Source organism: Myotis daubentonii, chromosome 21 (genome assembly GCF_963259705.1).
Source record: "Myotis daubentonii chromosome 21, mMyoDau2.1, whole genome shotgun sequence".
NCBI classification, from domain to species: Eukaryota; Metazoa; Chordata; class Mammalia; order Chiroptera; family Vespertilionidae; genus Myotis; species Myotis daubentonii.
In genome coordinates, this window is record NC_081860.1 from 11,677,162 (window position 1) to 11,688,529 (window position 11,368).

General features: G+C 47.5%; 1 protein-coding gene across 1 annotated transcript; it reads left to right on the top strand.

Moving 5' to 3' along the window:
• Positions 1-9,905: 9,905 nt before the first annotated feature.
• On the top strand, positions 9,906-10,321 carry LOC132223006 (small ribosomal subunit protein uS3-like). Its single transcript, XM_059678403.1, has one exon. It carries the CDS (start codon positions 9,929-9,931, stop codon positions 10,319-10,321), a length of 393 nt encoding a protein of 130 aa, XP_059534386.1. The 5' UTR covers positions 9,906-9,928.
• The last annotated feature ends 1,047 nt before the right edge of the window (positions 10,322-11,368 follow it).

Sequence of the window (11,368 nt, forward strand, 5' to 3'; positions counted from 1 at the left end):
CATCTTAAGTGATACTGCTTCTCACAGTCATAATGTTTATAATTTCGTTCTTCTCTCTTTGTCTTTACTGATAAGTGGGCTAGAAGCGTGTCGATTTTATAAATCTCTTCAAAGAATCATATTTGGTTTCATTGATTTTCTCTGTATTATGTATTTCATTGACTTTGACCTTTATTATTTTCTTTCTTCTTCCTACTATTGTTTTAATTTGCTTTGGTGTTCCTATTTGATTTTGAATTTGGGACAACAAGCCCAAAGATTATGGAATGTTTATGTTTTTCCTAAATGATGATATTACCTGATTACATATTTTCTTCATGTTGAGAGGATTTTGGATTAAAATCTTTTGATAGGTATGTAGGACACTAAGAAAAAAATATTGACTTTATTCGTGGGGAAAAAATTAAAGGAAGAAGTTGAGCAAAACTGAGAAATAAGGGAAATTTAGTACTTTGTGTCATAACTTTCAACAGCATTTAAGTGGTCACGGTGATATACTCGTTAAATATTGATTTAACAAAACTTTGTTATAAGGCTCTTGAGAAATTGAGGGGGGAAGTATGTATTAGTGTCTGTTGGGGAAGGAAGTTCAGCACTTGATTTTTATTTCTCATAGTGGAAGTCAATACGTAATGTCCAAAATGGAACAGTCGAGAAACAGCAATGCAAAAATGCCATTTTAAACATGAGGATAAGTAGTAGACACAGTAAGTGAGAGAGCTAAAAATGGCTTATTCTCAGGGAGTGGGTTGTGGCGCGAAGAGTCATTTTATTGGACTTTGAAAAACCCATCCATTTTGCTTTCCTACCAATAAATATTAGGTGGAAACCAAACTGAAATAAAAAATGCCTAAAGCAGGGGTGGGCAAACTTTTTGACTCGAGGGCCACAATGGGTTCTTAAACTGGACCGGAGGGCCGGAACAAAAGCATGGATGGAGTGTTTGTGTGAACTAATATAAATGCAAAGTAAACATCATTACATAAAAGAGTACGGTCTTTTTTTTTTTTAGTTTTATTCATTTCAAACGGGCCGGATCTGGCCCACGGGCCGTAGTTTGCCCACGGCTGGCCTAAAGGATAGCTCTGAAGATCAAGTGTGGAAACCTGGTATACTCTTGTTGAACTGTAACTGACTTATACATATTTATTGTTTTGTTATGGTTGTCATAATTAGAAGCAAACCCGATAGATCACCGTAATTGTCATAGTCCCGCCCTTAACCACCGGTGGACACAGCTTCATGCACTTAAAACACCACGTAGTCATCCGTAAAATAAAATAATCATTTCTCTCTGTCTACTCCATGGAGTTCTGTGCAGCTTAACTGTTTGTAGAGGGATTTGATTCACTATAATGGCTGTTCTTCTAAAGCAGTGGTTCTCAACCTTCCTAATGCCGTGACCCTTTCATACAGTTCCTCATGTTGTGGTGACCCCCAACCATAAAATTATTTTCGTTGCTACTTCATAACTGTCATGTTGCTACTGTTATGAATCGTCAAGTAAATATCTGATATGCAGGATGTATTTTCATTGTTACAAATTGAACATAATTAAAGCATAGTGATGAATCACAAAAACAGTATGTGATTATATATGTGTTTTCTAATGGTCTTAGGCGACCCCTGTGAAAGGGTCGTTTGACTCCCAAAGGGGTCGCGACCCACAGGTTGAGAACCGCTGGTCTAAAGGATAAGATCTGTCTCACTAGGCTGGATATGGGGGGAGTTGTAGACTAACTTAGACTTGGATTTTCTAGAGAGATTTACTTCTGCTTCCTGGGACTGGTCACCTAGGAGGTCTCATTCATTCATTCACTCATTCATCCATCCATCCTTTAGCTTCATTATTTCTTGGTTTCATTCATTCACTCATCCATCCATCCATCCATCCATCCTTTATTCGTGCATTATTTCTTTGTTTCATTCATTCATTCATTCATCCATCCATTTATCCATCCATCCATCCATCCATCCATCCATCCATCCATCCATCCTTTATTCATGCATTATTTCTTTGTTTCATTCATTCTAAGACAATAAGGGAGCAGATGATTCTCTGGGTGTTGGGCCAACTGCCATTTCTTGCCCTGACCCGGCCTGTCACCATGGCTCCGTGGCTAGTGTGGGTTTCCTCGCGTCCGTTTGGGGCAGGAAAGTAGGAGCATAAATATTTAACCTTCAGAAAAGGGCCTCGTTTACTGGAACTCTGACTGTATGAACCAGGGTGATAAATCTCTCGGAAGTATTTCAATATGCATAAGAGAATGAAACCACATGGCTGACGGGCTAACTTGAACCCTTGATTGTTTCCCTCTCTCTTAAACAAAGAGGGACTTCTGAACAGATAGACAGTCATCAGGCATAAGTAATGACATTTATCTTGTCCTGTGGCCCCTGCCTGCCTCCCCAGGCATGGAAATTTATATCGAGCCTGTCCAAAAGCTTAAAGGAAAGTGTATTTTACCGCTGCCAATAGGTTTCGTTCCGCTGGGAAGGAGTCATTTCCCTTTGCTCTCAGTAGACTGAAAGGAAATTTTCATTCTTGGACGGCCTGTCGATAAGCAGAGGGCGAAGAGAGGGGACAGAATCCTGCAGACCGAGGTCCATGGTGCCACTTACGTGAGCTTTCTGAAGGTTCCTGTTCATGAAAGGAGCCGCTCATCAGCAAAGAGAAGCTGAATTTCTTCTCGGTGCATAACGCCGTCTTAGATGCCCAGACGAAATTTAAGTCCATATAGAGCAGCGGTTCTCAACCTGTGGGCCGCGACCCCTTTGGAGGTCGAACGACCCTGTCACAGGGGTCGCCTAAGACCATCCTGCGTATCAGATATTTACATGACGATTCATCACAGTAGCAACATGACAGTGATGAAGTAGCCACGGAAATAATGTTATGGTTGGGTCACAACATGAGGAACTGTATTTAAAGGGCCAGAAGGTTGAGAACCACTGATGTAGAGATTGTGCAAAAAGGCTTATACTCAAACTTGGAAGCAAACAGTGTAAGTTGAGGCTGTGGGAAGGGGACAAGGGTTTGAGGGTCTCGTATGTTTTTACATGACAGTTTATTTAACCGTTTTGATATTCTATTGCTGTCCTTATTCAACATAGGAGAATATCAACATTTAGAGTTTAACTTCCCCCGTGTAAATGACGTAAAATAACTGCTACTTTTATGCACCCAATTAAAATATCCCTTTCCTTCTAGAACTGATAGATTTTCCGTTGTTTATCCCCGCCTTGGTATTAAGCTTCGTCGAACATCTTTGCTAGCCCTGGCTGGGTGGTTCAGTTGGTTGGAGCATCGCCCTGTGCGCCAAAAGGTTTTGGGTTCAATTTCTGGTCAGGGGCACGTATGGGAGCCATTGATGGATGTTTCTCTCTCACATCGATGTTTCTTTCTCTCTCTCTCCCCCTTCCTCTCTCTAAAAACCGATACACATATCCTCGGGTGAGGATAAGAAAAAATCTTTGGTAACTTTTACTTATGTTTCCTGCTCAGTCCCTGGAGTGCCTGTGGCCCGGGGGCTGGGGGGGGGGGCGGGGGGGGGGGGGGTCTCACCGGCTTGGCTTTGGTCCTCCGATGATCCTCTTCCTTTTCTTCTTCGTTTTTCTCATTTATTTATTGCCTGATAAACTGTATATCTCTTCAGAGCAGAGACTGAAATATTTGTCTCAGCCTCTTCATCACGGCACAGTGTCTCGCTCAGGGCAGATGTGTGGTGAACAGCGATGAATGAATCAAATGAAGGGTTGCATCTGGGTTCTGAGTAGCACTGCCTGCCCGGACCTCACTTCCTGCCAGTCCTTTAAGACATTCCTTAGACGTTCCTTCATTCTTCCGATCCAGGCTTTTCCCTCCATCTCTCTACGGCTTTAACTACACACAATTCTTTTCCAGCGCCATCACTGTCCCCCCCCTCCCCCCTAACACTTATTTAGCCAACTTCGATTTGAATCGAGTTCTCTTTGTAACGAGAAAGCGCCAGCCAGGAGCTGAACTAGTACCCCCTGACCCCAACTCTCTTCTGGAATTTTTGCGGCCCTTCCGTGAGCTTCATTGTCTTTTCCGTTTCTGAAAGAGAAAACAGTATTTGAAAAGTCCCCCTGTTTAATTAAGCGGAGTGATGAGCATGAAAGCCTGACCTCTCAGCCAAACCTTTAAACACACTCAGCGTGGCCATGTGTTACGTCTGTGCGGTGATTGCTACTAGCCCCGCCCTAGGAGCAAGGAACTCACCTGAGACACAGTGTTCGCCTGCTGTGGCTACTAAGACATGGGCAGGTCTCCAAGGCATCAAGCAAGCGGTCATTGGGGCAGACGGAAAAACGGACGACCTGGGACAACCATCAACACTGCAGAGAGGGACCTCCCTGTGCCTTGGCTAGTAAGCTACACTAATAAAAAAGAAACATGCAAATTGGTGTCACTCCTCTATGCCCACCAGCCAATCAGATGAGTATGCAAATGAACCCAACAAAGATGGTGGTTAATTTGCATACACAGGCACAGAACGAAGACTGAAGGCTCCGGCCAGAGTGAAGACTGAAGACTGAAGAGGCTTGGCTTCTCCGCTGCGGCCGGACCAAAGCCCTGGGTCCCAGGTGCTGGAGGAAAACCGGTGCCGGCAGCCAGGGGAAGGAAGGCCTATTGCGCGAATCTTTGTGCAACGGGCCTCTAGTCTATATAATAAAAACCTAAGCGACCATTACGGCAGAAGGACCAGAACGACCAGTCGCTATGATGCGCACTGACCACACACGAAATAGCACCCTTTGCCACCAAGATCTAACAAGGTGGGGGTCCCCTCCCTCGCAGCTTATCAGTGTATTTATCTGAGAGGTCTTCTGAAAAAAATTTAAAATAAAATTATATGCCAGCCAGGCTGGCGTGGCTCAGTGGTTGAGCGTTGACCTAGGCACTAGAAGGTCACAGTTCGATTCCAGGTCAGGACACATGCCTGGGTTGTGGGCTCAGTCCCCAGTGTGGGGCGTGCGGGAGGCCGCTGATCCATGATTCTTGCTCATCATTGATGTTTCTATTTCTCTCTCTCTCTCTCTCTCTCTCTGAAATTGATAATAAAAAATATATATTTTAAAAAAGATGACATTCCATCAAACATTATTCTTTCCGGGAGGAGATGCTCTCCGAGCCGTCGGCCGCCTGTGGACAAGGCCCCCCCTCGCAGCAAAGCCCGCCTCTCGCATCCCCAGGCAGTGGCACTAGAAAAGGCTCTGCTGTCATCTGAATCCTTTTTTAGTGACAATCTCCCGTGGCCACCTGGTTTCAGGAAGCTTGACAGATTTTTATTGTGAAATCGTATTCCTATCCTGGGAGCCGGAGCTGCCCTGCTCTTCATTCTGTCCTTGGTGCCCGTGTCTCCTCAAGGCCACGCTCACTCCCCCAGCAGCCAGGCTCCTGTGTGTCTAAAACCAGTGATGGCGAACCTATGACACGCGTGTCAGAGGTGACACGCGAACTCATTTTTTTTGGTTGATTTTTCTTTGTTAAATGGCATTTAAATATATAAAATAAATATCAAAAATATAAGTCTTTGTTTTACTATGGTTGCAAATATCAAAAAATTTCTATATGTGACACGGCACCAGAGTTAAGTTAGGGTTTTTCAAAATGTTGACACGCCGAGCTCAAAAGGTTTGCCATCACTGCTATAAGCTAACCTTCAGTTGGTTACTCAGGTAGATTGTTCTGCATTTTAGTTGTAATTCCAGGTTGGTCTTGGGAGGAGGTGAGTGTAGCTTCCACTTCGTCCGTCATCATCTTGGATCCCTGACCTCTCACTGACTCATGAATTCTTTTTTTAAATAATATTTTTTTTATTGATTTCAGAAAGAAAGGGAGAAGGAGAGAGAGAAACATCAATGATGAGAGAGAATCATCGATCAGCTGCCTCCTGCACACCCCCCACTGGGGATGTGCCCGCAACCAAGTACATGCCCTTGACCGGAATCGAACCCGGGACCCTTCAGTCTGATGCTCTATCCACTGAGCCAAACCGGTTAGGGCTACACTATTAAGCTTTAAAGTCATCTGTTAGGAAGGCTCAGGCGGGCTGTGACTTCAGAACGCAGATGCAGTCTGCCTGGTTCTGAGTGGGGGTCACAGATAAGTCCGTGAGCGCGCATGCGCACCCAGTCTCCGAGAATTCTGAGGTTCTTCCTGAAAACGTGGTTTTTGATGGTTATCAACCTAAACACACAGGAACACACCCCGCGCCCCACCACCACTGGTAAGGGGAACAAAAGAAGTAGACTGTGACTTGCTGGGAGTGGCCGGCTTGAGGAGAGGAGTCAGTAATCCTGGGATCAAGAAGACATAACTCAGGCCCTGGCCGGTGTGGCTCAGTGGTTGAGCATCGTCCTGTGCACCAAGAGGTTGCTGGTTCGATTCCCCGTCAGGGCATGTGCCCAGGTTGCAGGCTCGGTCCCCAGTAGGGAGCGTGCAGGAGGCAGCCAATCAATGATTTTCTCATTGATGTTTCTCTCTCCCTCTCTCTCACTCTCCCCCCTCCCTTTCTCTCTCTCTCCCCCTCTGAAATACAAAAAGACACCTATTTTTTTTTTCCGTAAAAAAGAAGACTCAGATGTCATTTGGACAGGGAGGGCCGGGTTGGAACGTGGGTTTAAACTCTGGTCTATTCTGCCTGAGACCTTTAGTTCCCAGGCTCTGGGCCCGGGCCCTCCCAAATCGCTCCCACACTCAGAACCCACCCCTGTTTCTTCAAGACAATTTCTGCCTCAGTTGCATTAATATATCCTCACCAGCAGACCCATCTGAAAAAAGGCTGACCCTGTGACTTACACGGGAGACCTATTGTTGCCGTTTTTTTGTTTTTTTTTTTTTAAAGAGAAGCAATGCGACCCCAGGAGGGGACAGACCACGCCATAACACAGATGGAACGCGGCAGAATACAAAACCACGAAAGAGCTCACTTCTTTTGGGCTGCGAAGTGGCTGGGATGCCACCGGGAAGTTCAGACTCGCGTTTCTGATGAATGGTCTCAAACTGAGCACGGCGGTGGAGGCCAGGCCGTGAATAACCAGGCTGCTTGCAATAACCATGGCAACACGGTAGCCAAGTACAGTACAATCAATCACCCTGATTACTGCGGAATTAGCACAAAACAAATGTTTATTCTTTTCCTAAATGGCTGTATTATGATGATGATAACAGCTTCCCATCTCCCCCAGGTTTGCTCCTCGTCACTCCCTGTCCACACAAGGGGAGCACACGGCTTTCCCTGATATTTGGTTCTGATCCCCTGTACTTCCCCCCAAGAACCACACAGAGCATAGGGGAGTGGGTGGTAGCGACCGTCCTTTCCTCTTCCCCTCCGGCCTCCATCGGATTCACCAGAAAACATCACACACACATCGATTCATTGATTCCCCGACCGCCTGGGCGCCAGGAGAGGGAGGCTAACCTTTCAAAAGGTGCCTGGAAGCTTCGGATTCAAATGGCCAATCTGCGCTGCATGTTAATTGGCATCACGGGATGTTGATTTCCTTGGCGGGCCCGGAGCGCCAGCCCCGCATCCCATCGGCTCCTGGCAGATACAGCTGCCTGGGAGGGAGACACGCCAAGGTCACGGGCGTGTCACCCGCCTTGGTCTGTCCTCGTGTGATGCGCACCTGACGGAGACAGGCCACTCAGGTGTCACGGGGGCCCGCCTGAGTGGCCTGTCCACTTGCCGGCCTGGTGAGCGGCGAGGACAGCTGGACTCGGCTGTCCCCAAGCCCCTCTCGGGGTCCCCGGCACCACGCTTCCTCGGCGATTGAAGCAATTAGCTGCCGCGCGGCTGATGTACCCCACCGAGGACGGGTGGCTCGCCTGACACATCTGGGCATTGAAAGTAATTGAAACAGCTGCTTCCGCCCATATGGCAGCGAAAGCTGGTCCTGCAGAGCTGCTGCCTGGGCTGCACCAACCTCGGGCAAATTAGCCGTCATTAATCCCCGGATCTGACCTGCATACGCAGAGCCACTAATCAGGACAGCTGGGCGGGCACCGAGGACCAGGGCCCCTTTAAGATTTCTAAATGGCATCCCAGGTTAAAAAAAAAAAATAAAAGAATAATAAAACGCACAAACCCAAATTACAGTCTTCCTCTTCCTCTCACTCCCCCGCCCGTGAGGAGGGTGGGGTGTGGGAGCTGGAATAGCAGCGGGACTTCCTGGGCATGTCTGCTGCTCAGTGCATGCGAGCCTGGTGGCCTGCAGCTATAAATAGCTCGTCTCCCCACGTAGAGAACAGGAGCGGGGCGTCCTGTGGTCTTGGTGGCAGGGCTCTGAGCCTAGAGAAGCGGGTAATAAATTGCAGATCTGAGAGCAGGGCAGGGCAGCTTCCTTCATGCTGGCTTTTGGGGGGACTGGGTTTCCATATCTGAACCCCAAAGGCAAGGGCCTTCCTTGATATGGACTTTCTGTTGATTTATTTGTTAATCCTCATCTGAGGGTATTTTTCCCATTGATTCTTAGAGAGATTGGAAGGAAGAGGGAGAGACAGAGAGGAACGCTGATGTGAGAGACACATCGGTTGGTTGCCTCCTGCATGAGCCTGCAACTGAGGTACGTACCCTTAACCGGAATAGAACCCAGGACCCTTTGGTCCACAGTCCACAGGCTGACACTCTATCCACTGATCCAAACCAGCTAGGACTGTTCATGAGGCACTGGATGGGTTACAAGTAATGACATTTTCTCTTTTTAGTTTGATATTTGAGAAAAATAAATACTTCAACATTGTAAAAGAGTCTGATAGGTTAGTGTTTTATTTCTCTCTCTGTTTTTCTGCTAATACTAGAGGCCCGATGCATGAAATTCAGGCAAGAGTAGGCTTTCCTTTCCCCGGCTGCTGGCACCGGCTTCCCTCTGGCACCCGGGACCCGGGCTTCCCTCCGGCCGCCAGCAGGCACCCAGGACCCAGGCAGCTCCGGCTTCGTCTGAAAGGTCGTCCGGAAGGACGTCCGGTCTAATTAGCATATTACGCTTTTATTATTATAGATCTCTGGTTCCTGTTCTTTCATGGCATTGTGATAAGTAAGAGTAGGAAATCGATTCCTAGGGTAAAAAGAACCAGTGCAGTTGTCTCCCCTTGTAGTTATGTGCGTCTCTCTTCTGTGGTGGTCCCTGTGAAAGGGGTCTGTGTGCACCTTTAAAAGAGGAGCCCCAGGAGGAAGGTGAGATCCTGGCTTGGGGCCCCGGGGATGGCAGCACAGTGCGGGTCAGGGCCTTCTCGAGGTGCCCGCTCCATGCCCTGCCCCGGGAGGTGGCTTGGGCCGCGAGGCATCCCCGCGGGCTGCGGATGGTGGTGGACTGAGTGCAGGGGCCCAAGCCAGTGGGTTGCTGATGGCATCTTCAGAGCTGAACCGAATGAGTTTCTCCCCCAGGAGCTGGCTGACGATGGCTACTCTGGAGTTGAGGTCCAAGTGACACCGAACAGCACAGAAATGATTATTTGGGCCACGGGACGCAGAATGTTCCTGGTGAGCAGGGCCCACGGATCTGGGAATGGACTGCTGTGGTTTGGAAGAGGTTTGGCTTCCCTGAGGGCAGCGGAGAGCTCTGTGCTGAGGAGGTGGCCCCGAGTGGTCTGAGGGCCATTGCCCAGGCACAGTCTCTGCGTTACAAACTCCCAGGACCGTGGTCGGCAAACTGCGGCTCGCGAGCCACCTGCGGCTCTTTGGCCCCTTGAGTGTGGCTCTTCCTAAGCCTTAGGAGCACCCTCATTAAGTTAATAACAATGTACCTACCTGTATAGTTTCAGTTTAAAAAATTGGGCTCTCAAAAGAAATCTCAATCGTTGTACTGTTGATATTTGGCTCTGTTGACGAATGAGTTTGCCGACCACTGTCCTAGGAGGCCTTGTTGGGCGGGGGCCTGCTGTGCTGTGCCGCGGTTCAGCATGGAGAGTGGGGCCGAGGGCTGCGAGGTTGTGGTGTCTGGGGAACTCCGAGGACAGAGGGCTGCATCCGTGAAGGTTGTCGATGGTCTGATGATCCGCAGCGGGGACCCTGTTAACTGCTACGTGGACGCTGCAGTGCGCCATGGGCTGCCCAGGCGAGGTGGGCTGGGCATCAAAGTGCAGATCACGCTTCCTTGGGACCTGGGTGGTAAGAGAGGCCCTAAGAAGCCCCCACCTGACCGTGTGAGCATTGTGGGACCCAAAGATGAGATACCGCCCAGCACCCCCATCTCGGGTGGGAAGCCAGGGCCGCCTGCCAGGCCCCAGCCCGTACCCACAGCATCACAGGGTCCCCTCAGCAGCTGGAGCTGGAGTCTGGATGTTGCTCTATAACAGTGATGGCGAACCTGTGACACGCGTGTCAGAGGTGACACGCGAACTCATTTTTTTGGTTGATTTTTCTTTGTTAAATGGCATTTAAATATATAAAACAAATATCAAAAATATAAGTCTTGGTTTTACTATGGTTGCAAAGATCAAAAAATTTCTATATGTGACACGGCACCAGAGTTAAGTTAGGGTTTTTCAAAATGCTGACACGCCGAGCTCAAAACGTTTGCCATCACTGCTCTATAAAGACCTTTAATAAAATCTTTTCAAAAGATGAAAAAAAGAGAGGAAAGAAAAGAAGAAGAGAGTCAGCATCCCAGTGACAAAGACCGTGATGTGCAGCGATGTAGTCAGTATCGTTTCTCCCACGTCCTCTCTAAAAGCTGATAAGTAAGCAGCAGAGTTGGAAGATGAAATCCGCTGTGGACTTCAGACTCCACGGAGTCTCATTCGCTGACAGCGCATGAGCAGGCTTTCCATTGTTCAGAGTTGGGATGCTAATAAAGTTCATTTGCTTTGGCAACAACTGTCTTCCCAGTGTGTTTTCACAGCCGAACAGGAGGAGCCTTACAGATATTTTTACTGAATAGAAAATACTCACCTTTTCAATGACAAAAAGACTTAGATCACACGTGTAGGAAACAGTGTTCAAAAAATTCGACAACTAGACCCACGACTAGAATTTTCTGAAATGTGATGTGTACTCACTTAGTTTTCTCGTGTTTCGGGTCAGAATTGTGTTGTTTCTGTCCATAGACTGGTCTGAGATGTAGAGCCAAAGGTGTGGTCTTTTTAAGTCAGATATAAACTGATATCCCATGTACCAAAAATGAATGAATTATATTTCTGAGTGAATGAAGAGGTAATAATTTAGACTGGCCATATAAGAGTAATGGTTAGACCGGCACTCTTCTGTTTCTTAGAATGTTGTTTATATTAGCTTTGTTTCCCCCGTCTTTTCCTTTTTTCTTCTCTTTACTTTCCCTTTTCTTTTTTATTCTTCATGTAACACTACTGGCTTAATACACTCAGAGCAAATCTATATTAATA

Excerpts from the sequence above, each read along its gene's own strand:
- LOC132223006 (XM_059678403.1), top strand. The coding sequence starts at position 9,929 with ATGGAGAGTGGGGCCGAGGGCTGCGAGGTTGTGGTGTCTGGGGAACTC.